General features: G+C 37.2%; 4 protein-coding genes across 4 annotated transcripts; all 4 read left to right on the top strand.

Moving 5' to 3' along the window:
- LOC109244677 (intracellular ribonuclease LX-like) lies at positions 399-2896 on the top strand. The gene is made up of 3 exons (XM_019411814.1): positions 399-574; positions 1294-1430; positions 2386-2896. The coding sequence occupies exons 2-3, from the start codon at positions 1343-1345 to the stop codon at positions 2652-2654; spliced, it is 357 nt and encodes a 118-aa protein (XP_019267359.1). The 5' UTR covers positions 399-574; positions 1294-1342; the 3' UTR covers positions 2655-2896.
- Positions 5532-6245, top strand: LOC109216895. Its single transcript, XM_019381116.1, has one exon. It carries the CDS (start codon positions 5532-5534, stop codon positions 6243-6245), a length of 714 nt encoding a protein of 237 aa, XP_019236661.1.
- LOC109216874 lies at positions 8943-9593 on the top strand. The gene has a single exon (XM_019381099.1). It carries the CDS (start codon positions 8943-8945, stop codon positions 9591-9593), a length of 651 nt encoding a protein of 216 aa, XP_019236644.1.
- Positions 9807-13211, top strand: LOC109216867 (putative pentatricopeptide repeat-containing protein At1g12700, mitochondrial). Its single transcript, XM_019381089.1, has 4 exons — positions 9807-10256; positions 10502-10886; positions 11214-11329; positions 12885-13211. Exons 1-4 carry the CDS (start codon positions 9807-9809, stop codon positions 13209-13211), a joined length of 1278 nt encoding a protein of 425 aa, XP_019236634.1.

Here is a 25918-nt window from a genome sequence, read left to right as displayed (position 1 = left end):
CTAATAACAATATTACTAATACATCACATTCAACATTGTTCTCATGCACCATACCAAACGATCCCTAAGTGTTAGAACTCCAGAATGGCATCTCACTAATTATGTTGCCTACCATGAATGTTTTTTAATTTGTTTATTCACAAGAAATATGAAGAAGATTCACACGTTTTCTAAGTCATCTAAACAAATAAAAAACATGGCATGCGGCTACCATATATTGAATATATAACTTGGATCTCACTAAAAGAGAAAAGATTATTTTATACTTAGATAATTCAAGTTTTATAAAGTTAGAATTAATATATTGGCCACGCTGCCAGTATTCAATAGCTCAACATGGGAACATACAGACAGAATAGCTAATAATGCAATAGTTTGTCTCTATATAAATTGAACAATTTAATGCTTTGTGTTTTCATCATCTCTCTAAATAAGTCTTCTCTCCATATATAGCTCAAATACAGAATAAGCAAAAATGAGATCCGTCCAACTTGTGTTGGTCAAGCTTATGATCTTCCAATTTATCATGTTATTACATGCTCAGGATTTTGATTTCTTCTACTTTGCTCAACAGGTATGTAATTAAGCACCTGAGACTTCTCCAGTAGAGTATTTCCATGTTAAGCTTTTCTGAACTTCATTTTGTATTTCATGTCAAAGCTTCAGATGTATGTTTCATGAATAAGTCATTTTCTCCTGTTTAATTACGAGAAAATAATTTTCGGTGATAATCCCTCCGGTCCAAAATAAGTAATTTTTTGGTTTTTTTTTTCTGTGGTCCAAAATAAGTGATTTTTTCAGATTTCAAGAATGAATTAATTATTTTTTTCCTACATTGTCCTTGGAGTAAATAGTGTTGGAGTATGCGTTAGGAGTGCTTATGTGAGATAGTAAAGGTTAATATGGTCAATTTCATTGCTAATTAATGCTAAAAGATGGATTTCTTAATCTGTGTGAAAACATCCAAAAAATCACATATTTTGGACCGGAGGGAGTAACATTTTTTTATCAAAAAGGGGGTAAAATAACATTCCTTACTTTGGGCAAGAATCATATTTTTTACAACAGATTAGCTAATGCCATTATTATTCTTTGATATGTATTGAATTTTTCCGGAAAATATTTTCCTTTAACCAACCAAACACCACGAAATATTTTTTATAATAAATAAAAGAAATTCAAAAACGTAGTTTGCAGGAAATGACCTCCATGAGTCCATCGACGCACTAATTTGTATTACTCATCATTATCAATTCTTGATTAATTAATATGTACGGCTATATATATTCTCAGTGGAATCCAGCATCATGTGACAGCAAGATAAAATGCTGCTACCCAACAAATGGGAAACCAGCAGAAGATTTCTTATTTCCAAGCTGCTCTTGCCTTGAAGGAAAAGGTGAACCTGCTTCAATTTCTCAACGATGCAGGTAATAAACCTTACACAAATGTACTATTAATGACGTCGAGTTTAAGATCTGTGCACTATTAGTATTAAAATATTTAGATAATCATATCACTTACTCCCTCGGTTCCAATTAATGTGAACATGTTTGACTGGACACGGAGTTTAAGAAAAAAATGAATACTTTTAGAATTTGTGGTCCTAAACAAGTCCAAATGGGGCCCAGAGTATTTGTGTGGTTATAAAAGCTTCTCATTAAGGGTAGAGTTGTAAGTTTAAGCTAAATTGTTACCAAATTTAGAAAGGGTTCATTCTTTTTGGAACGGACCATAAAGGAAATATGTTCACATAAATTCGAACAAAGGGAGTACAAAATAACGATTATTTATGATAAATATTAATCAATAACCTAGTAAAAACGGTACCTAAATGACAATCACAAGCTCAAATTCAGGCAGATCTACTTATATGATTTGGGTTCACGTGAAACGTAACCATCCTGCCTGTCCAAATCTTGTATATTAATGTACCCAATTCTTATAAATAATGGTAAACTTGTGCTTGTGAACCCAATAACCACAAATTGATGTGGTGCATTAGTCAATAAATTTTTTTGTAGTGACGGACTTTGAGTTGTGATAAATAATTTTATACACTAGTAGTTTACTGGTTGTCATAAGTCAGTATTTATCATTTTTAAATTAATTTTTGTATTTGAAATGCTTTTTAAAATTATTAGCGTATAAAAAATTAAATTCATGTGGGGATAGAAATAAATTCTCTCGTTTCTATTGTCCAACTCCCGTTCACCAATATATTCCTTTATGTCATTAGGAGTGATGCACCCATTTTCTTGAAATTTTGATTCCGCCCTGATTATATCTAATGTATATAGCTTATCCAATTACATCTAATTCAGTGTCGGAGTTAGGAATGGTGCTCTTTAGCTTGGTTTTCTAATAGAAGTAAAATATTTTCAGGTATTAAACCAGATGGAGGATTTTATAGCTATGAAGCAATCAAAGAAGCAATAGAAAAAGGCATTGGACATACTGTTGGTGTAGAATGCATTACTGATTTATTTGGGAATAGCCAGCTTTTTGAGGTTTATGTTTGTGTTGATAAATCAGGTTCGAAAATCATTGACTGCCCAATTGTCCCAGAAAGTAAGAGATGTAAAGAAACTATTGAATTTGCTGTCTTCGAATCAGAAAGTCTCCTTGATGAGAAATCTGCCTATTCGCTCTAGAGAGACTCTTCTTGGCTAGGAAATTATTCTTCTTGTATTTAATTTCAATTTTTTTTTTTTTTTTTGCGGGGGTTATAAGTTTTATGTTTTAGTCAACTCTGTGTTGGATGTCTTTAAACAGCCTCTCTATATTTGCTTGATGGTTCTACTCATTCATTTGGGTATTTGACACCTTTCCTTTGTTTAATTTTTCAGTTGTGTTATTGTCCTTGATTTGATTACAATGATTCTAATTTTAGGAACTTCCAAGTTGCAACAGTGATAGATAATAATCTCAGTTTGTCGCGAGTCTTAATTGTATGTAGCTGAGCATGTTCGAGTATGAACGTGTTTTGATGATTGACAAACTAGAATCAACTATGCCAAAAGAACCAGGTTTCGTGGACAGAATATTATGCTAGAAACTGGTAAACATATATAATATGCAAATAACAAGAGAACCAAGTTCGTAGTTGAATGACGTTCAAGGCTGATCAGACGCGTGAAGATTGAATGCATATGCAAGTTGGATGCCAAAAGGAAGCATGTTCGTGCGCGATAAGAAAAAATTTGAGTTGGAGGAATCTATGTGCTAAAAGGATTTCTACAAATAAAGAATAACTTGCTTGGAAGGAAAAGGTTGAGGAGGTGGAAGCAAATAAGGAAACCAAATCAAATTTGGAGAAGGTTTTCCTTGAACGAAATATTCTAGGTTTTGGAGCATCGATTGGAGAAGGATCTTGACCACCCTCATACCTATATAAAGATACCTATAGTTGGCGCCTAAACTAATGCCATTCACATAAATCAAGTATTTACTCTTGGCAATAGCTACTACGGCAAGAAGGTGCTCTCAAAGGATTCAAACTGCTCAACTAAAGAATCTGTTCTAGAAGACGAAGCAGTCGGTCCTTTAGTTGTTAGGTTGAGTAGGACTTGTTAGGTTGAGTGTTCTGAAATTGTAATCTATTTGCTTTTGAGAAGTGCAATCATAGGTTAGCACAAAAAAAGTGAAGTTTTTGTTTTGCTTTCCAGACTAAAGTTAGTTTGGAAAAAAGTCACTACAATTGGGTTGATTGTAAGAGCAGGGCTCCTTGGTTATCGAGTTGTAATTTAAAATTGATCTTTGAAGTTAGTGATGTTTGAAGGCGAATCCTACGAGGGTAGGTCGTGATTTTTACTCCTTTGACTAAGGAGGTTTTTCACGTAAACATCGTAATGTTCTTTTCACGTAAACATCGTAATGTTCTTTACATTCCGCGCTTTAATAGCTACTTGTGTTTGTTCTTGGGTACATCAAAGAACCGGTTCTTTGAAAAAGCTATGAACATTTTGGAAATGGGGTCTTTGCCTTTGATTTTCAACTAACTCTTCCTGATGAAAAAGCTATGCAAGCAATTGAATTAACTCTTAATACAAACATCTATGCAAGCAGGTTGTTCAAGGCAAGGAAAAACATTGTCCAAGATACTCCATTCTATAATACTAGGACTTTCTAGTTTCAAGAATTTAAATTGAAGGAACTCATACATTGTGTATTAAAATAACTAGTAGCTATTTGAGTAATCTAATGTTGGACTTACGAATAAACAAATCATGGATATTGTCAAGTTAGCAAGATCTTGAAGAAGCCACAGACCCAAAACCCTGTACAACGCAAGCTTAGCCAACCTTCTGTAAAAACAAAACTTTATCTTGCTATTTAAAAGTAATATAAATCACAATTTCAAATGATAGCTAAATTCTTACAACTCCAAACAACAACAACAACAACAACTTAATCTCATACGTAGGATCTGGGAAGGTAGTGTATACGCAGCCTTACTCATACCCTATAAAGGCAGAGAGGGATAAACCATCGGCACATCTTAGAATGTATTTACATAGAATTTGTTGCACCAACGTTCTTTCTTCTTCATATAAACCTGACCATCATATTAATATAACAATAAGACTTGACCATCCTTTGCCCTATTTTAGGCATAACATCTTCAATGCCCACTATTTCTCTATACACACTATTGGAATGTTAGTTAATAGTGATCAAGTGTGAGAACATAGTGGGTTTTGAAGATGTCATGTGCAAAATAGAACAACAAAAACACAAAAGGATTGGCAAATCATAGATGTTAGCAACTGCTGGTATGCCAGGAAGAGGAATTTTGGTCAGTTCTCTTGAATTACATATAACAGATATTTCAATTCATTTTCCTGCTTTTAGGAGAAGATATTGCAAAGGGGGAGGAGAGGAAATGAGATTTGGATCTGACGGCTGACCTAGCCTTTGCAACAAATAAATAGGGGTCAATCATAAAATTTTAGGGCAAAAATGTCCTTATAAGAAATTTACTACTCTCAAGACAAGATCTGACATTATTATATTTTCAAAAATATTTAGTGTGTAAAATTTTATTTTTATACTTTTAAATAGAATTAAACAAAATTAGTTAAACTTTTCTAATAATAAATTTTTTAGAATCATTCATAATTAAAAGAAATATTTGGCACGATGGATATCCCGAAGGTGTTAAAGAAACCTTTTTTTTTTCATGATGTAAGAGGTAAGTTCTACTAACTTCTTTTCCATTCCAGTCAGTAGTAAGAGTAGAATTTAATGACATTAAGAAAATTCTTATATTCTAGAATTTATTTTATAGATAAAATTAATAGACTACAATTTTAATGGGTGAAAAACAAATACAATCAAAATTTTACTTGAAAAAGCAGGGATTGAAAAAAAATCAATTAGGTAGAGATAAGTTTAAAATTTAAATTTTGCTTTCCATGATAAGATGCGTAGATTTACTTATTTCAAAATACGAAAGATTATACTTACTATAAAATTAAAAATAACTTTTAAAATAAAAAGATTAAACAAATGAAAATTTGGTGGTCAAAATGTGGTCTGCGAGTTTTGATTTTGCAAATGAGGTACTGAAAACTATACCTCTATGGATCCAGTTGCCAAAGCTGCCGTTAAGCTGTTGGGAGGATGATTCATTAAGCAGAATTGGAAGCACGTTGGGAATTCCTATATATGCAGATGCGTGTACAACAAGAGTTGAACGTATTTCGTATGCTCGAATTCTGGTAGAAATGGATGTGACAAAGCCATTACCAAAACAAATCAAGGTTGAAGATCCTAATAGGAGAGAATTTGAACAAGAGGTGTGGTATGACTGGTTGCCACAATATTGTACAAAATGTTTGCAACTAGGACATATTTGTCAAGAGCAACAGAAGGAGGAAGTAAAGCAGAAAGGTCGAGAGTTGAAACCAAAGCAATTTTGGAGGAAAAAGGAACAAGGAACAAAGAAGCAGGACATTGTGGCTGAAGTGAATAATAAAAGGGAAGAGGGTAAAAATATAGAAGGAGTACAATCAAAAGAGATAATCAAATCACAAGAGCAAAATGAGGAAGAGGGATGGCAGATAGTTAAGGAAAAGTCAATAGTAAGATTTGGAAAACATGGAGGGAATAGTATGGGGGCAATAATGAATGGAGGGAGTACACCTGAACCTACAAGCTCCCTGATGATAGGCATGGGTACCAGTAGTAGTAATAGATGGGAGGTGATGAAGGAGTATGAAGCACCTTTTATTCCCAGATGAAGATTATTACATGGAATGTTAGAGGCCTTAATAAGGTCTATAAACAAAAAGAAATAAAGAAGTATATTAGAGAAAATAAGGTGGGATTAATAGCAATAATTGAACATAGAGTGAAGCAGCAGGGGGCAGAGACAATTATACAGAAAATAGCAACAAAATGGAAGTATAAGGACAACTATGTAGCGAGTACAAAAGGGAGAACTTGGGTTGTGTGGAATCCAGATGTTTTGAATTTTATACAATATAGTGTGACTGAGCAGATGATTACAGGGAGGATTACTATTATAGAAAATAAGGAAGAATTCTGGTTTTCTGCAGTCTATGGTTTGCATACAGTTGAGCAGAGAAAATCTATGTGGGAAGAGTTAAGGAATCTGCAAAAGGGATTGAACGGAGCTTGGATTGCTATAGGAGATTATAATGCAATAAATAGTTGGGATGATAGGTTTAATGGAAACCAGGTGATTGAATCAGAAACAAGAGACTTTAATGAGTTTCTGGATGATACAGGAATGGCTGAGCTGAAATATATTGGAAGAAAGTTCACATGGACTAACAATAACGTGCATAGTAAGATTTATAGAGCTCTAGTGAATGAGGAATGGATGATGAATATGAGACAGTTGGAGGTGGTGGTTCAAGACCCTTTATTCTCTGACCATACTCCTTTGTGTATATGTTTTGAACAGGAACAACAGAGAAGACCAACACCATTCAGATTCTTCAATGCAATAGCTGAACATAAGGAGTTTGAGAGCATAGTGAAAACAACATGGGAGGTGAACATGAGAGGAACATCAATGGAAAGAATATGGATGAAACTTAAAAGATTGAAGGGTGAACTGAAAAAACTGCATAAAGAGGAATACAGCAAGACCAAGGAGAAAGTAATAAATATTAGAGAGGACTTGAAGAAAATACAGGAGCAAATGAGAGATCCTGTGCAAGCAGAAAGACTGAAAACTGAGGAAAAACAACTTAGAGAAAATTTAGAGAAATGGAGCACAATTGAGGAGAGTATGATGAAGTAAAAATCTAGAATCCAATGGTTGAAGTTAGGGGACTCAAACACAACATATTTCCAGGCAAGCATGAAGAATAGAAATGCTCAGAAAAGAATTACAAAATTATCTACTCAAACTGGTGGATATACACAGAATCAAGAGGAAGTTGAGCAGGAAATCATTCAATTCTATAAGAGGCTTTTAGGAACAGCAGCTGAGGAAATGGAAGCAATTGAACCAGGGGTGATGAAGAGGGGTAACAGATTGACAAGAGAACAACAATTGAAACTGATAGAGCCAATAACAAGAGAGCAAGTTGTCAAAGCTTTGAATAGTATAGATGATTCTAAAGCACCAGGGTGTGATGGGTATAATGCCTTGTTCTTTAAGAAGGCCTGGTCTATAATTGGTGATGAAGTAGTAGAAGCTGTGCAGGAATTCTTTAATAGTGCTGAAATGTATAGGCCTATAAACTGCACCTCAGTGACATTGATTCCTAAAGTCCAAAATCCTGCCAAAGTGGGTGAGTTCAGACCTATATCATGTTGTACTACAATGTACAAAATTATTTCAAAGATCCTGACATATAGACTACAAGAAGTGATGGATTATTTGGTGGATGAGAATCAGTCAGCATTTGTACCAGGGAGAATCATCTCAGACAACATTATCCTAAGTCATGAGATAGTAAAAGGGTATAGCAGGAAGAATATTACACAAAGGTGCTGCTTGAAGATTGATATGAGGAAGGCATATGATTCTGTGGAATGGTGTTTTCTAGAACAAGTGCTGGAGCAGTTGTGTTTCCCAGGAGTGTTTGTCACATGGATTATGAACTGTGTTAAAACAGTCTCATATTCTATTCTGATCAATGGGAATCCTATGAAACCTTTTCAAGCAAAAAAAGGTTTGAGGCAAGGGGATCCTATGTCCCCTTTTTTGTTTGTTATAGTGATGGAATACTTAACAAGAGAACTGAAAAGCCTAAAGGAGAACAAGATGTTTAGTTTTCATCCAAAATGTGCTAAAATAAATATAGTTCAACTAAGTTTTGCAGATGATTTGTTGTTATTCTGCAAAGGAAGATTAGATGCAGTGAAGGAACTATATGAATGTTTCAAGAGGTTCTCAAATGTATCTGGATTGGAAGCAAATGAAGAGAAAAGTAGTGTCTACTTTGGAGGGGTGAAGCAGGATGTACAACAAGACATTCTGGACTACTTGGGATTCATTAAAGGAGAATTGCCTATAAGGTATCTTGGAGTTCCTCTGAGTACAAAAAGGTTGGCAATAACTCAATGTAAACCATTGATTGAGAAGATCATTGGCAGAATCACAAGCTGGACATCAAAGTTTTTATCTTATGCAGGAAGAGTTCAACTCATAAAGAGTGTCTTATTTTCAGTCCAAACTTTTTGGTCACAGATCTTTACATTGCCAAAAAAGTTGATACAAATGATAGAGAGTGTATGTAAGAGGTTCCTATGGACTGGAGGAGTTGAGGTATCTCACAGGGCACTCATAGCTTGGGACAGGATTTGCTTGCCTCAGACAGCAGGGGGGCTGAACATAATGGATATTCAGTTGTGGAATAAGGCTGCTGTGAGTAAATTGTTATGGAATATTTGTAATAAAAAAGACAAACTGTGGGTGAAATGGATACATACTGGATAGCTTGTGGAAGAGTAAACCAATGCAAGCATCTTGGATAGTTCAGAAAATATTGAAGGCTGCAGAATACATGGAGGAAGCAGGGATACAAGAGGAGGAAATCAAAAAGATGGCTAAGTTCAATATGCATATGATATACAGGAAGTTGCAAGGAGAATTTCAGAAATGCACGTGGAAAAGGCTAATATGTAATAACTATGCTATTCCCAGGTGGAAATTCATCTTATTTCTGGCATTACATGACAGGCTACAGACGCGAGATAGAGTGGCTAAATGGAGTCTAGTGGAAGATAGTTCATGCACTATGTGTGAGGAAGATCCTGAAACTATTGAACACTTATTTTTTGGATGTACGATGACTGAGCAGATATGGAGCAACATACTAAAATGGCAAGGGATTAAAAGAAGAGCAAAAGGGTGGGCTGAAGAAGTGAGGTGGGCTGAAATGAATGTAAAGGGGAAATCAGCAAAGTCTCACATGTATCGGATTTGTTTAGCAGCATGTGTCTATCATATTTGGCATAAGAGGAATATGAGAGTTTTTCAGCAGAAAATCAGAAGCAAGGAAGAAGTTCTGCGAGCAATAGCACAAGAGATACATTACTGTGGCAGCAAGTACAGAAAGTTAGATAAAACATTACAGGAAATGAAGTCATACCCGCGATTTGAGTGATAGTTTATTGTTGATACTACCTTGAAGATATGTTTTTTTTTGTTCTTTTTGTGTAAGTAGATAGAAGAAGAGTACAGGGCTTGGGGCATGATGTCCAAGTGCCTGAAGATACAGATTTGTAAAGTTTTGATACTTGGTTTGTGAAATAAAAAAGTTTACTTACCAAAAAAAAGGGGCCATACTAAAAAAACTTTTGATTTGCTTATAAGGGTAATGGAACAAGGGAACATTAAGCCCGATGAGTACATCTATAGCATTGCTATACATGCCTTATGCAAAGATAGAATGGTAGATGCTGCAATTAATCTTTTGAATGAGATGAAACAAAAAGGCATCACTGTGGACATTGTCACGTATAATTCATTGATTGATGGGCTCTGTAAGTTTGGACAGTGGGAAAAGGTTAGGATTTTGCTCTCTGAAATGGTAAATTCGAATATTTATCCAAATGTGCGCACCTTGACCATAGTGACAGATGGACTATGCAAAGAGGGAAAAGTCGAAGATGTTGAGGAGGTAATGAGACACATGATTGAAAAAGGTGTAGAGCCAAATATAGTAACCTACAATGTTATAATCGACGGATATTGCTTGCGCGGACAAATGGATAGAGCAAGGAGAATTTTTGATTCGATGATAGATAAGAGCATTAAGCCTGACATTGTTAGCTATAGCACATTAATAAATTGATATTGTAAGAACAATAAATTGGATGAGGCCATGGATTTGTTTCATGAAGTTTCTTGAAATGGATTGAGATCCGACATTTTCACCTATAGTATCATTTTGAAAGGTCTATTTGATGTTGGAAGAACTGACTTTGCGCAATTTTTTTTGTTGAGATGCAATCTACAGGGCTCAAACCTAATTTTTGCACTAATCTCATTTTGCTCCGTGGTTATTTTCAGAATGGACTTGTCGAGAAAGCTATGTCGCTATTTCATAAGTTGGAAATACAGAGAGAAGATACTGATATTGAATTTTACAATGTTGTAATTAACGGATTGTGCAAAAATGGTCAGCTCGACAAAGCTCGTGCTATTTTTGAGAAGCTTTCCTTAATTGGATTATTTCCCGATGTGATAACATACAATACAATTATAAATGGATTTTGTCTAGAAGGATTGTTAGATGAAGCTAAAAATATGCTAAGAAAAATGGAGGAGAATGGTTGTTCGCCAAATAATGGCACCTACAATGTTATTGTGCGAGGATTTCTGAAATTCAGCAAAATAAGTGAAATGACAACTTTTTTGAAGGAAATGACCGAAAGGGACTTCTCATTTGATGCAAGTACTTTAGAGTTACTAATAGATGTTATAGCGAAGGATCCTTCTTTGCTTAACATGATACCACAGTTTCCCTTGGGAAATAAGAAGTGATATTTATTTCACTTGATTTATTCAGCTTTTCCTATCACTATGACACAATTTCCTTTTACTCTGCAAAAGAACTCACATCAACAGAATTGCGGAAGCTGAAAGAATATGGTAATTAGAACATTGCTCGAGTCCTAAACTTTTTCCTTCTGTTCCAAACCTTGCTGCAAGCAGTTGATTCACTAGATGTTTCACGTGTACAATTTTATAGTAAATTACATGTTTATCTGTTTATTATTAGGTGGTTCACTTAAAACTATAGCATGTAGTGGACTACCCAAAATTGAGGAAGCATGCCAAAATCTGCAGGATCATCTAAATACTTCTGACCTCAAGTGTGGTGAAAAGCTTAAGATGGTTTTTCTCTTACACTTGATATATAGTACATTTAACTTTTTTTTTTTTTGAGATTTTGGTTTCATTACGATTGAGATTGCTTTTTATTCATTTAAATACTTCTGACTAATGTGATTGGCCTGTCATTACTGGTTCCGATGAAATTAAATGTTCATGCCTTTGGCAGATGAAGAGGAGATTGATCATGTAACGACCTGGCCGGTCGTTTTTAAAATTTACGCCCCGATCCCCTATTAACTGTTTCCCCTAAGTTCATTTCCGCTATTTTGGTTTGCTGGGATGTTCGGTGTTGAGTTTTGGAGAGTTTTGGGATACTTAGTCCCTAAATGAGAGCTTAAGTGTTGGAAAATGGTCCGTAGTTGGAACTATGTGAAGACGGCCTCGGAATGAAAATCCGATGGTTCCGTTAGCTCCGTTAGGTGATTTCGAGGTTGGGAGCGTGTTCGGAATGAATTTTAGAAGTTCGTAGCTAATTTAGGCTTGAATTGGCGAAGTTAGTATTTTGGCGATTTCCGGTTGATAGGTGAGATTTTGATCCGAGGGTCAGAACAGAATTTCGAGAGTTGCTGTAGCTTAGTTAGGTGATTTGGGATATGTTTGCAAAATTTCAGGTCATTCGGATGTGTTTTGGTTGGGTTTTTGATCGAATGCGTGTTTTGGAAGTTTTAGAGGGACTTAGGCTTGAATTCGATGTAATTTGATGGTTTTGGCATTGTTTGAGGTGTTTTTAGGATTGGAACAAGTTTGAATAATGTTTTAAGATGCATTGGTGCTTTTGGTTGAGGTCCCGGGGGCCTCGGGTGTATTTCGGGTTGTATTGCGCTCTTATTTGATGTTTCAACGCCGTATCTTTGGCCTAAAGGGGTACCATATTAAGTAAATGAGCTCCAAATTAAGTTTTTATTAAACCATTAGATCCGTATCGTAATTTCGGAGCCATAGCAAAAACAATCGTCGAATTTGGACATCGTATGAGGGAGTTATGCTCATTTCCGTGTCGAGAAAGTGCTGGTTGCTGTCATAACCGCAAAAAAATTGCTGCAAAAGCGGGACCGCAAAAGCGGAAATTTTTCCGCGGAAGCGGAAAATTTTCCACAGAAGCGAAAAAAAGGGCCTGGGCAGAGAACTTAAGTTCTGAAAATGGGACTTCGTTCCCATTTTCCATTTTTGACTTCTAGAGGTCGGTTTTGGGAGAAATTTCGAGGGATTTTCGCGAGCAACGATTGGGTAACGATTCTCTACTCTCTTATGCTTAATACCTGCTAATCTAATCATGATTTCCTTCGTATTTTCGGATTTTTGAATGAAAAATGGGTCAAAATCCTTAGACTAAATTGTTGAGTTTTGAGTGGGTATTTGACATCCAATTTAAGAGATTTTTATATGGGTAGACTCGTGAGAGTGCGAGGGTTCTGAAAATGTAAAATTTATCCGATTCCGAGATGTGGGCCCGAGGGGCATTTTGGCCATTTTACACAATTTCGCGTATTAGCTTAGAATTTAATGTAGATCATACTTGAATTATTACTTACAATATGCACTTTAATTGAATTAGATTTNAGGAAAAAAGGAACAAGGAACAAAGAAGCAGGACATTGTGGCTGAAGTGAATAATGAAAGGGAAGAGGGTAAAAATATAGAAGGAGTACAATCAAAAGAGATAATCAAATCACAAGAGCAAAATGAGGAAGAGGGATGGCAGATAGTTAAGGGAAAGTCAATAGTAAGATTTGGAAAACATGGAGGGAATAGTACGGGGGCAATAATGAATGGAGGGAGTACACCTGAACCTACAAGCTCCCTGATGATAGGCATGGGAACCAGTAGTAGTAATACATGGGAGGAGATGAAGGAGTATGAAGCACCTTTTATTTCCAGATGAAGATTATTACATGGAATGTTAGAGGCCTTAATAAGGTCTATAAACAAAAAGAAATAAAGAAGTATATTAGAGAAAATAAGGTGGGGCTAATAGCAATAATTGAACATAGAGTGAAGCAGCAGGGGGCAGAGACAATTATACAGAAAATAGCAGCAAAATGGAAGTATAAGGACAACTATGTAGCAAGTATAAAAGGGAGAATTTGGGTTGTGTGGAATCCAGATGTTTTAGATTTTATACAATATAGTGTGACTGAGCAGATGATTACATGGAGGATTACTATTATAGAAAATAAGGAAGAATTCTGGTTTTCTGCAGTCTATGGTTTGCATACAGTTGAGCAGAGAAAATCTATGTGGGAAGAGTTAAGGAATCTGCAAAAGGGATTGAAGGGAGCTTGGATTGCTATAGGAGATTATAATGCAATAAATAGTTGGGATGATAGGTTTAATGGAAACCAGGTGATTGAATCAGAAACAAGAGACTTTAATGAGTTTCTGGATGATACAGGAATGGCTGAGCTGAAATATATTGGAAGAAAGTTCACATGGACTAACAATAACGTGCATAGTAAGATTGATAGAGCTCTAGTGAATGAGGAATGGATGATGAATATGAGACAGTTGGAGGTGGTGGTTCAAGACCCTTTATTCTCTGACCATACTCCTTTGTGTATATGTTTTGAACAGGAACAACAGAGAAGACCAACACCATTCAGATTCTTCAATGCAATAGCTGAACATAAGGAGTTTGAGAGCATAGTGAAAACAACATGGGAGGTGAACATGAGAGGAACATCAATGGAAAGAATATGGATGAAACTTAAAAGATTGAAGGGTGAACTGAAAAAACTGCATAAAGAGGAATACAGCAAGACCAAGGAGAAAGTAATAAATATTAGAGAGGACTTGAAGAAAATACAGGAGCAAATGAGAGATCCTGTGCAAGCAGAAAGACTGAAAACTGAGGAAAAACAACTTAGAGAAAATTTAGAGAAATGGAGCACAATTGAGGAGAGTATCATGAAGCAAAAATCTAGAATCCAATGGTTGAAGTTAGGGGACTCAAACACAACATATTTCCAGGCAAGCATGAAGAATAGAAATGCTCAGAAAAGAATTACAAAATTATCTACTCAAACTGGTGGACATACACAGAATCAAGAGGAAGTTGAGCAGGAAATCATTCAATTCTATAAGAGGCTTTTAGGAACAGCAGCTGAGGAAATGCAAGCAATTGAACCGGGGGTGGTGAAGAGGGGTAACAGATTGACAAGAGAACAACAATTGAAACTGATAGGCCCAATAACAAGAGAGCAAGTTGTCAAAGCTTTGAATAGTATAGATGATTCTAAAGCACCAGGGTGTGATGGGTATAATGCCTTGTTCTTTAAGAAGGCCTGGTCTATAATTGGTGATGAAGTAGTAGAAGCTGTGCAGGAATTCTTTAATAGTGCTGAAATGTATAGGCCTATAAACTGCACCTCAGTGACATTGATTCCTAAAGTCCAAAATCCTGCCAAAGTGGGTGAGTTCAGACCTATATCATGTTGTACTACAATGTACAAAATTATTTCAAAGATCCTAACATATAGACTACAAGAAGTGATGGATTATTTGGTGGATGAGAGTCAGTCAGCATTTGTACCAGGGAGAATCATCTCAGACAACATTATCCTAAGTCATGAGATAGTAAAAGGGTATAGCAGGAAGAATATTACACAAAGGTGCTACTTGAAGATTGATATGAGGAAGGCATATGATTCTGTGGAATGGTGTTTTCTAGAACAAGTGCTGGAGCAGTTGTGTTTCCCAGGAGTGTTTGTCACATGGATTATGAACTGTGTTAAAACAGTCTCATATTCTATTCTGATCAATGGGAATCCTATGAAACCTTTTCAAGCAAAAAAAGGTTTGAGGCAAGGGGATCCTATGTCCCCTTTTTTGTTTGTTATAGTGATGGAATACTTAACAAGAGAACTGAAAAGCCTAAAGGAGAACAAGATGTTTAGTTTTCATCCAAAATGTACTAAACTAAATATAGTTCAACTAAGTTTTGCGGATGATTTGTTGTTATTCTGCAAAGGAAGATTAGATGCAGTGAAGGAACTATATGAATGTTTCAAGAGGTTCTCAAATGTATCTGGATTGGAAGCAAATGAAGAGAAAAGTAGTGTCTACTTTGGAGGGGTGAAGCAGGATGTACAACAAGACATTCTGGACTACTTGGGATTCATTAAAGGAGAATTGCCTATAAGGTATCTTGGAGTTCCTCTGAGTACAAAAAGGTTGGCAATAACTCAATGTAAACCATTGATTGAGAAGATCATTGGCAGAATCACAAGCTGGACATCAAAGTTTTTATCTTATGCAGGAAGAGTTCAACTCATAAAGAGTGTCTTATTTTCAGTCCAAACTTTTTGGTCACAGATCTTTACATTGCCAAAAAAGTTGATACAAATGATAGAGAGTGTATGTAAGAGGTTCCTATGGACTGGAGGAGTTGAGGTATCTCACAGGGCACTCATAGCTTGGGACAGGATTTGCTTGCCTCAGACAGCAGGGGGGCTGAACATAATGGATATTCAGTTGTTTGGAATAAGGCTGCTGTGAGTAAATTGTTATGGAATATTTGTAATAAAAAAGACAAACTGTGGGTGAAATGGATACATTGTTACTATGGAAAAAATGGTAGCTTGTGGAAGAGTAAACCAATGCAAGCATCTTGGATAGTTCAGAAAATATTGAAGGCTGCAGAATACATGGAGGAAGCAGGGATACAAGAGGAGGAAATTAAAAAGATGGCTAAGTTCAATATACATATGATGTACAGGAAGTTGCAAGGAGAATTTTAGAAATGCACGTGGAGAAGGCTAATATGTAATAACTATGCTATTCCCAGGTGGAAAATCATCTTATTTCTGGCATTACATGACAGGCTACAGACGCGAGATAGAGTGGCTAAATGGAGTCTAGTGGAAGATAGTTCATGCACTATGTGTGAGGAAGATCTTGAAACTATTGAACACTTATTTTTTGGATGTACGATGACTGAGCAGATATGGAGCAGCATACTAAGATGGCAAGGGATTAAAAGAAGAGCAAAAGGGTGGGCTGAAGAAGTGAGGTGGGCTGAAATGAATGTAAAGGGGAAATCAGCAAAGTCTCACATGTATCGGATTTGTTTAGCAGCGTGTGTCTATCATATTTGGCATGAGAGGAATATGAGAGTTTTTCAGCAGAAAATCAGAAGCAAGGAAGAAGTTCTGCGAGCAATAGCACAGGAGATACATTACTGTGGCAGCAAGTACAGAAAGTTAGATAAAACATTACAGGAAATGAAGTCATACCCGCGATTTGAGTGATAGTTTATTGTTGATAGTACCTTGAAGATATGTTTTTTTTGGTTCTTTTTGTGTAAGTAGATAGAAGAAGAGTACAGGGCTTGGGGCATGATGTCCAAGTGCCTGAAGATACAGATTTGTAAAGTTTTGATACTTGGTTTGTGAAATAAAAAATTTTACTTACCAAAAAAAAAAATTTGCGTTATCAGTGAGAATTTTAGTAAAATCTCGATAATTTATGTAGGCTTGTAAAATTTATTGGATTCAAATTCAATAAATAATTTGGATTATATTTTAAATATACTAGTCCAAATAAATATTATGTTCTAATATAATTAGATTAATTACTTAAGTCCAACAAATATTGACCGGGCAAGTCCATTTAGTTGGGCTACAAATAATAAGCCCACTTTATTAGGCTCAAGATGTCATCTTCCTAAAGGCCTAGTTTGGCGCCACGTGTCAAATGACTTGGCGCGCCAAATCAAATGGAAGAGCCAATAGGATCGTGCCACGTGTCAAAATGACAAGGCATGCCAAGTCAAGTTAAAGGGACAATGAAACCGCGCCACGTGTGCAAGTAACATGTTCCGACCAATCAAATGTGGCATTGTCACACTTCAATTTGATTGGTCAGAAAGAGTTTGTTCTTATCATAACTCTTCTTCCCACAACTATAAATAGGGGTCTTCATAACTCAGAAAAGACACCAGAAGTTATAACAAGAAGCAAGAGAGATCTCGTGGATCAAACGCCGTAAATTTCTCTACAAGTTTCAATCTTCAAGCAATCAAGTTCAAGTTCAAGAAATCAAGTTCAAGCTCAAGAACGAAGAACAAATCAGGATTCAAGGAGTACGAATTCAAATCAAAGTTCGTGTTAGTTGAATTCAAGATCATCATTCGTGACAACAAATATAGGTTCAAGATCAAGCTCAAAGGCCTTTGAATTTATATTAAAAAAGTAGAATCAAAGTAACCATAGAGATTGTATACTCATATTATTTAAAATCAAATACTACGATTGTTGCAGTATTTTTCGGTCTCAATTATATTTTCTTGACACAAATTTATTATCTACAAATTCTGGCACGCCCAGTGGGACAATCTCTACCTCTCATGTCAACTTTTCAATCACCAAAGTCCAAGAATGTCGAAATGGATTCAAAGAAAATCAACTCCAGATCAACATCCACCAAGGCTACTAACTCCAAGTTGTATGCTGATGTGGAAAGCATCCTTGATGTTACCTTTAGAAGCTTCGGACCAGTTACGAGGAGCAAAGAAAGCTCTTTATGACAACAAGCACTTCAAGTGTCGTCCGCATCAACCCCTGTTTTCGGATCTTCATCCTCAAAAGGAGCAAGATCTTTCACAAACGCACCCGAAGGAGGAAGCGATGTTGCTGAAAAGATCAAAAAACTCTTGCTCAGCTTAACCTCTCCGGATCCAAGAACTCTGCTATGAAGGAAGATGATGATGCTTCAAGTGATAGATCCTCCCCACTTACACCGCGTAGCGTAAGCCATTCGAGAATCAATTTGTGTGACAATCCATGCTACTCCCCATCATCCACAACAATCATGCAAGCCATGGTGACAAATACTCCATCTGTGGAAGAGCAGTTGGCAAACTTGATGGAAGCAACCGCTGGCTTGACCAAGTGCATGCAAAATCAAGATGTTAGAATTGACAAGCTAACAGACAGGGTGGGAATCTTGATGGAAGAAGAATCCACCCATGCACCTGGAAAACTCCCAGAAGTTCAAGAGATTGATCCTCCCCCACGACAATTTGCATCCGCTAAGGAAATTCCGGTCTCTTCGGAAGGGATGATTCCAATAAATCAACTAAAAGAGTTCATTGAATGGACTATAAAAAATAAATATGAAGTTCCGTCCAAGTCCTCCTTTACCTATGCAAAGTCGTACACTACAAGGATCGACATGTTGAAGATGTCTGCTAGCTATCAACCTCCAAAATTTCAACAGTGTGATGGCAAAGGCAATCCAAAGCAACATGTGGTGCACTTCGTTGAGACATGCAAAAATGTTGGGACTTATGGAGATTACCTCGTCAAGCAGTTTGTCCGCTCGCTAAAAGGAAATGTTTTTGACTGGTACACAGACCTCGAGGCTGGATCTATTGATAATGGGGATCAACTAGAGCAAGGATTCCTCAATCGCTTTCATGGCACGAAACGTACTGTGATTATGGTAGAACTTACAAATACTAGTCAACGAAAGGGTGAACAAATTATCGACTCTATCAATCGTTGGAGGAATGCAAGCCTCAATTGCAAATAGAGGCTTAGTGAAGCTTCTGACATAGAGATGTGCATCCAAGGCATGCATTGGGGACTCTGCTACATCTTACAAGGTATCAAGCCTAGCACATTTGAAGAACTTGCGACTCGTGCCCACGACATGGAGTTAAGCATGGCCTCCGCTGGAAATGAAATGCTGCCTATCTATGAGCCTCACAAAGGGAACGACAAGCAAGAAGTCAGGAAATGGAGCAAGTTTGTACCCAGGTCTGAAAACAAAGAAGCTATGAATGTCAACACATCACCTGTAAAGTTCACAATGAAGGTGAGCAAGAAGAAGAGTACGAAATCCACTTCTTTCCAAGATAAACCAAGGGGGAAGTTGACTCTAAAAGAAATGCAAGAGAAGGAGTACCTATTTTTGGATTCTAATATACCAGCAATTTTTGAAGAGCTCCTCGAGTTAAATCTCATTGAGCTTCCGGAAATGAAGCGGCCAAATGAAGATGGTAAAACAAATGACCCAAATTACTGCAAACACCATTGACTTGTGAGCCACCCTCTAGAGAAATGCTTTGTCTTCAAAGACAAAGTTATGGACCTAGCTCGTGAAAAGAAGATCGTGCTTGAAGATGAGAAAGCAAGAGCAAACCAAGTCTCTATCACCTTTGGCTCATTCAGTCCGGATGAATTATGTTGTTTTAAAGAAAGTAAAGACGAAGAATAACTGGAGAACGACAAAGTTAAAGTCGATCAACCCGATGACGATGAAGGTTGGACGTTGGTGACTCATCGTAGGCGCCATAAAAGGAGCCTACGAAAAGAATCGATAAAACAACCAACAAGAAAAATAATGGTAAAAAGACCAATGAAACAGAATCCAATTAGGCGTTTAAAGAAAGCAAAAGTGGAGGTGCACCACCCTTAAAAGCCATGGCATCTAGTGACCTTGGAGGATTTCTTGCCATGTTTGTTCCGCATGAAGATTTCCTGTGATGGTATTGATACCTCTTGTTGCAATGTTGATAAAGGGGAAGAAAAAAGTGATGACGTAACGTTGGCACCATCTTCAGAAAAGCTCATCGAGTCTATACCTCAAGAAGTTAACACGTGCGAGGAAAAAGTACGTTCACAAATGACGACCTTCTACTAGGTGACACTCTTCATAACCGCCCGTTGTACCTGGTTGGCTATATACGTGATGAAAGGGTAAATTGAATTTTGGTTGATGGAGATCCTCAGTGAACATCTTGCCAATTCGCACTGTGAAAGAACTTGTTATTCCTATGAACGAACTCTTAGAAAGTCGTGTGATGATCCAAGGATTCAACCAAGGGGGCAAAGAGCCATAGGTGCGATCAGGTTGGAAATCACCATTGAAGATATGCAATCAAGTGCATGGCTGCATGTGATCGATGCAAAGACTTCATACAACGTCTTGCTTGGAAGGCCCTGGATACATGGGAATAAAGTGGTTCCATATACCTATTGAACAACGTCTTGCTTGGAAGGCCCTGGATACATGGGAATAAAGTGGTTCCATATACCTACTGTTGGCCCAAGTTCAGATGAAGTTTTGAAGATTGACAAAATGAACTTAGTCATGAACCAGGTCCATCATGTGAGACAGACACAGTGTTGATATACTTATACACGTGACATACATGTGAAGATAAGTCTCAAGGGTCAGCAACAATATCTTCTGAGTTGATCGAAAAGGTTGCATAGAATAAGGAGTTGAAGTCTCCTTATGTGAAGAGAACTATATCCAGATAAAGAATAAGGATTGGAGTTTGAATTGTTCTAGGACTCGAATTTGATGAAGGATCAGCAATTCGAGTTTTAATTAAACTCTGATTACTAACTCTATAAATAATAATGATGGTTCTCTTTTACAGGTAGCACACAAACGCAGAAGTGAAACTAAATTGAAGAGCAAAATAGCAAGGCTTTCTGCAAGCAATTTACGTGAGATTCAAGTGTGCAAACCTGAAGCTACTTGGACAAGATAGAAGAACCAATTCCATCGTGTCTTTCTTTTATTCTAGTTCAATTGTAGTAGGTGTTTTAAAATTGTACCTTTCAGCTTTTATAGAAGCAATTGTATAAGGTACTTTGAGTATTCAAGTTAGAGTTAACTTGAAAGTGTCGCAGCAGTTGAAGTTGTGTGCCACACTGGGATTAGAGTTTAATCCTTAGGTTTACAAGAGTTTTGTAAATGCTGTTTTGGCTCAGTGATTTTAGTGGAAGTTTGGGAAAATCCTACTGAGTAGTAGGTCGTGGTTTTTTCACCTTTTGAGCCAAGTGTTTTCCACGTAAAAATCTCTGTGTTCTTTATTTTATGCACTCTTAATTCCGCAAACAGTCTTAGTAAGTACATCTAGAAGAACCAGGTTCTTCTAGTGCAAAAATTAGGTACCACACAAATCACCCCCCCCCCCTCTTGTGTGGTATTGACGTCTAAGAACATCAATTGGTATCAGAGCGGGTTATCCTTGAAGAGACTAACACCTTAGGAGAAGATCAACGATGAGTGCACCACCTGGGAACTGGGAAGGGCATTCCACTGCTAGGCCTCCACTTTTCAACGGTCAGTACTATTCTTGGTGGAAGAACAGGATGAGAGATCACATCATCGGGGAAGACTATGAACTCTGGGACATAGTCACTGATGGTCCCCTAGCAACTACAAAGAAGAATGCTGAAGGAGTTGAGGTGCCAAAGACAAGAGCTGATTGCACTGCTGAAGATTTGAAGAAATGGGAAAAGAATGCCAAGGCCAAAAAATGGCTTGTGTGTGGATTAGGACCAGACGAGTACAGCAGGATTCAAAGCTGCATCACTGCTAAGGAAATCTGGGACACTTTGCAAGTGGCTCATGAAGGAACACCTCAAGTGAAGAGGTCTAGAGCAACACTATTGTATTCTCAATATGAGAATTTCACCATGAATGAAGGGGAAACCATACAAGAGATGTATACAAGGTTCACCACACTGACAAATGAACTTAAGTCTCTTGGAAGGGTTAGTCTTGAAGAAGACAAGGTTGAGAAGATTCTGACAAGAGTTCTGCCAGTCACATGAGAAAGCAAAATCACTGCTATTCAGGAATCCAAGAATATTGCTACCCTTAGACTGGATGAACTGATTGGAAACTTAACTGCCTATGAGATGAGGAGACAAACCATGAAGATGGATACCCCCAAAAAGGAGAGAAGCTTGGCTCTCAGAATTGCTGAAGGTGCAGATTTGGAAGATGATGAAGTAGCTATGATCACTTGGGATTTCAAGAAGTACTTGATGAGAGGAAAGGGTTCTTCAAGAGGTACAAACTTTTATAAAACAAGAGCCCCGGAGAAACAGACCAATGAGGGATGCTACAAGTGTGGTAAGACTGACCACATGATCAAAAACTGCCCTCAATGGGAAATTGAGTGGAAGAAAGAAAGAGCTGAACGAAGGAACAGGAAGAAGGAACAGGTTCAACCAAAGAAAAACAAAGGTTCAACCAAGGCTATGGTTGTTGCTTGGGGAGAAACCTCAGATGAAGACTCAGAAGATGAAGCTGAGGAGGAGCAAGCACTAATGGCCATCGGAGAATCAGATGATGAACAAGAGGTAAGTATTCTTCATCTCAAAGACAAGATTAAATTCTTGTCTAAAGAAAGGCTGGCTGAGTTATTAATAGACTTCATTGATGAGTCTGAGATAATTAATAATGAGAAGGAAGTTCTGTCTAGGGAATGTGTGATTCTAAAAGCAAAATGTAAAAGTCTAGAGTCTAGGGCAAATGAGATTGATAACAACAATACTGAGTTGAAGAACCAGGTTCTTGAACTTGACAACAGTGTCCTAGAGCTTAGGTCTGAAAACTTAAAACTAAAATTAGGAACAGGAAAGAAGAAAGATGATCACACATACCTCACTCTAGAAGAAAATTTGGAAAAAATGAAAGATGAATTATACAAGAAAGATGAATTCATTAAAGTCTTGAAAGAAGATCTAGGAAAGGTAAAACATGAACTAGACAGAACTTGCAAGTGGAATAAGGCTTCTGATGCTCTCTCCTGGCTACAAGAGCATCATGACAGTAACAAAAGAGGACTTGGCTATGGGACTCAAGCTCCAAAATGGGATCCTAAAAGCAAGTACCTCACACTCCCTGAAAATAAAATCTGCACACACTGTGGTAAGACTGGCCATTACAAATATGAATGTAATGCAAAAGAAAAAAGCCAGTCAAAAGAACAAAGCTTTTGTTCAAGAAAAAAGTAAGCTGCCTGGATGGGCAAGAAGGAATTTGATTCACCCTTTTGCTTATAGAAAGGGACCCAAACTAGTTTGGGTTCCTAAGACTAACCCCTGATTTCCTTTTGCAGGTCCAAGTGAAAGGGAGGAGACAAATATGGTATATGGATAGTGGCTGCTCAAAACATATGACTGGGGACAAGGACCAGTTCCTTTCACTTGAGGACTTAAAAGGAGGTAATGTCTCCTTTGGTAATAGAAAGAAAGGTGAGATCATTTGGGTTGGAAGGGTAGGCAAAACAGATTCTCATTCCATAGAGAATGTCTACTTGATAGATGGCCGGAAATATAGCCTAATAAGTATGTCACAATTGTGTGACATAGGTAACCTTGTGGCTTTTACCTCCACCAAATGCTTTGTGATTAACCTTACCACTTACAAGATTGTTTTGCAGGGAAAAAGAGTTAACAATATTTACATTGTAGATTTGTCCACTCTTTCAGAAAATGAACTCACTTGTTTAAGTGTGTTAGTTAGTGATCCCCTCCTGTGGCACAAAAGACTTGGTCATGTAAGTCTAAATCAGCTAAACAAATTAGTCTCCAAGGAGTTGGTTATAGGGTTACCTAATATCAAGTTCAAGGAAGACAAAGTTTGTGAGGCATGTGCTAGGGGGAAGCAGGTAAAGTCATCCTTCAAATCCAAGAAAATGGTAAGTTCGTCCAAGACGTTGGAACTGGTTCATATGGATCTATGTGGTACAATGAGAACCATGAGCAGAGGTGGAAAGAAGTATGTAATGGTGCTAGTTGATGACTATTCTAGATTCACCTGGGTTCTATTTCTAACTTCCAAAGATGAAGCATTTGACATGTTTTCTGCATTTGTTAGGAAAACGCAGAAACAATTAGGAAATCAACTTGCATCCATTAGATCTGATCATGGAACTGAGTTTGAAAACTTTAAGTTTGCTGAGTTCTGTGATGAAAATGGCATAGATCACAACTTCTCTGCACCTAGGACTCCGCAACAAAATGGAGTAGTTGAAAGGAAAAATAGAACTCTTGAGGATATGGCTAGAACAATGTTACTATCTAGCAAATTGCCTCACAGTTTCTGGGCAGAGGCTGTAAACACTGCATGTTACATCATAAATAGATGCATGACCAGACCTCTAGTAGAGAAGACTCCCTATGAGTTACTTAAAGGGAGAAAACCAAATATATCCCATCTTAGGGCATTTGGTTGCAAGTGCTATGTGCATAATAATGGAAAAGACTCCCTAGGAAAGTTTGATCCCAGAAGTGATGAGGGAGTATTCTTGGGATATTCTTCACATAGTAAAGCTTATAAAGTATTTAATAAAAGAACTCTATGTGTAGAAGAAAGTGTGCATGTAGTATTTGATGAAACTAACATTCTTTCTGAGAGACAGGAACATGAAGATGAAGCCATTGGACTGGTCAAAGACTTGGCTGAAGCATCAGCTCAAATCAAAGTGACACCTACAGAAGGAACATGTGATGGACCAGGTTCTTCCTTACAGGGCAACCTGACAGGGGGAAGAAGTCAAAGAGGAATTGAAATAAACTCCTTGAAGGAACCTGTTCATAAACCTGTCCCTCAACAAATGGATGAAACATCCAGCAGAAGCCAGTTGGTTGTAAAACCTCACAAGTATCAGAGTTCTCATCCCATTGAGAACATTCTCACTGATCCAACATCTGGAGTCAAAACCAGATCACAATTAAAGAATCTGTGTGTTTTTTATGCTTTCTTATCTTTCATTGAACCTAAAAATATTGTTGAGGCTTTGCAGGATGCAGATTGGGTGAATGCAATGCAGGATGAACTAAACCAGTTTGAAAGAAGTCAAGTTTGGCACCTAGTTCCAAGACCCAAGGGCAGATCAGTCATTGGTACAAAGTGGGTCTTTAGGAATAAACTTGATGAAGATGGAACTGTTACAAGGAACAAGGCAAGGTTAGTAGTTCAAGGTTATAGCCAAGACGAAGGAATAGACTATGATGAGACATTTGCTCCAGTTGCAAGACTAGAGGCAATCAGACTTCTCATAGCCTTTGCAGCACATATGGAATTCACTCTTCATCAAATGGATGTCAAAAGTGCCTTCCTGAATGGCTACTTAAAGGAAGAAGTATTTGTGAAACAACCCCCAGGGTTTGAAAGCAAAGAATGTCCTGAACATGTGTACAAGCTGGATAAGGCTCTCTATGGACTCAAACAGGTACCAAGAGCATGGTATGAAAGACTGTCAAAGTTTCTGCTGGAGCATGGGTATAAGAGAGGTAATATAGATAGTACCTTATTCTTAAGGGAAAAAGGTAAGGAGCTTCTTGTTGTACAAATTTATGTTGATGACATAATCTTTGGGGCCACAACTGACAAGCTAAGCAAAGATTTTGCAAAACTAATGGGAAGTGAATTTGAAATGAGCATGATGGGTGAGCTTAACTTCTTCTTAGGATTGCAGATCAAACAAAGCCAAAATGGAACCATGATTCATCAGCAGAAGTATACAAAAGAACTAATCAAGAAGTTTAAAATGGAGGATTCTAAAGAAATAGATACACCTATTGCAACTGCCACTAAATTAGATATTGATGAACCTGGTTCATCAGTTGATCAGAAGTTGTATAGGGGTATGATTGGTTCACTCTTGTATCTTACTGCCAGTAGACCTGACATTGTTTTTAGTGTAGGGCTATGTGCTCGTTTTCAGGCAAATCCAAAAGAGTCTCACTTGACTGTTGTCAAGAGGATATTGAGATATCTGAAAGGCACTGCTGAATTGTGTTTTTGGTACCCTAAAGGTAGTAATTTCAATCT

This window comes from Nicotiana attenuata, chromosome 2 (assembly GCF_001879085.1).
Source record: "Nicotiana attenuata strain UT chromosome 2, NIATTr2, whole genome shotgun sequence".
Classification (NCBI taxonomy): Eukaryota; Viridiplantae; Streptophyta; class Magnoliopsida; order Solanales; family Solanaceae; genus Nicotiana; species Nicotiana attenuata.
The sequence above is the reverse complement of the archived record's forward strand: the minus strand, read 5'-3'. Positions and strand labels throughout refer to the sequence as shown.

What these genes read in the sequence shown, in the direction of transcription:
- LOC109244677 (XM_019411814.1), top strand. Translation starts at nt 1,343, where the DNA reads ATGGGAAACCAGCAGAAGATTTCTTATTTCCAAGCTGCTCTTGCCTTG. An exon ending in TCAATTTCTCAACGATGCAG is followed by an intron (nt 1,431 to 2,385) that starts GTAATAAACCTT and finishes AAATATTTTCAG; the next exon opens with GTATTAAACCAGATGGAGGA.
- LOC109216895 (XM_019381116.1), top strand. Translation starts at nt 5,532, where the DNA reads ATGTGGTCTGCGAGTTTTGATTTTGCAAATGAGGTACTGAAAACTATA.
- LOC109216874 (XM_019381099.1), top strand. Translation starts at nt 8,943, where the DNA reads ATGCAAGCATCTTGGATAGTTCAGAAAATATTGAAGGCTGCAGAATAC.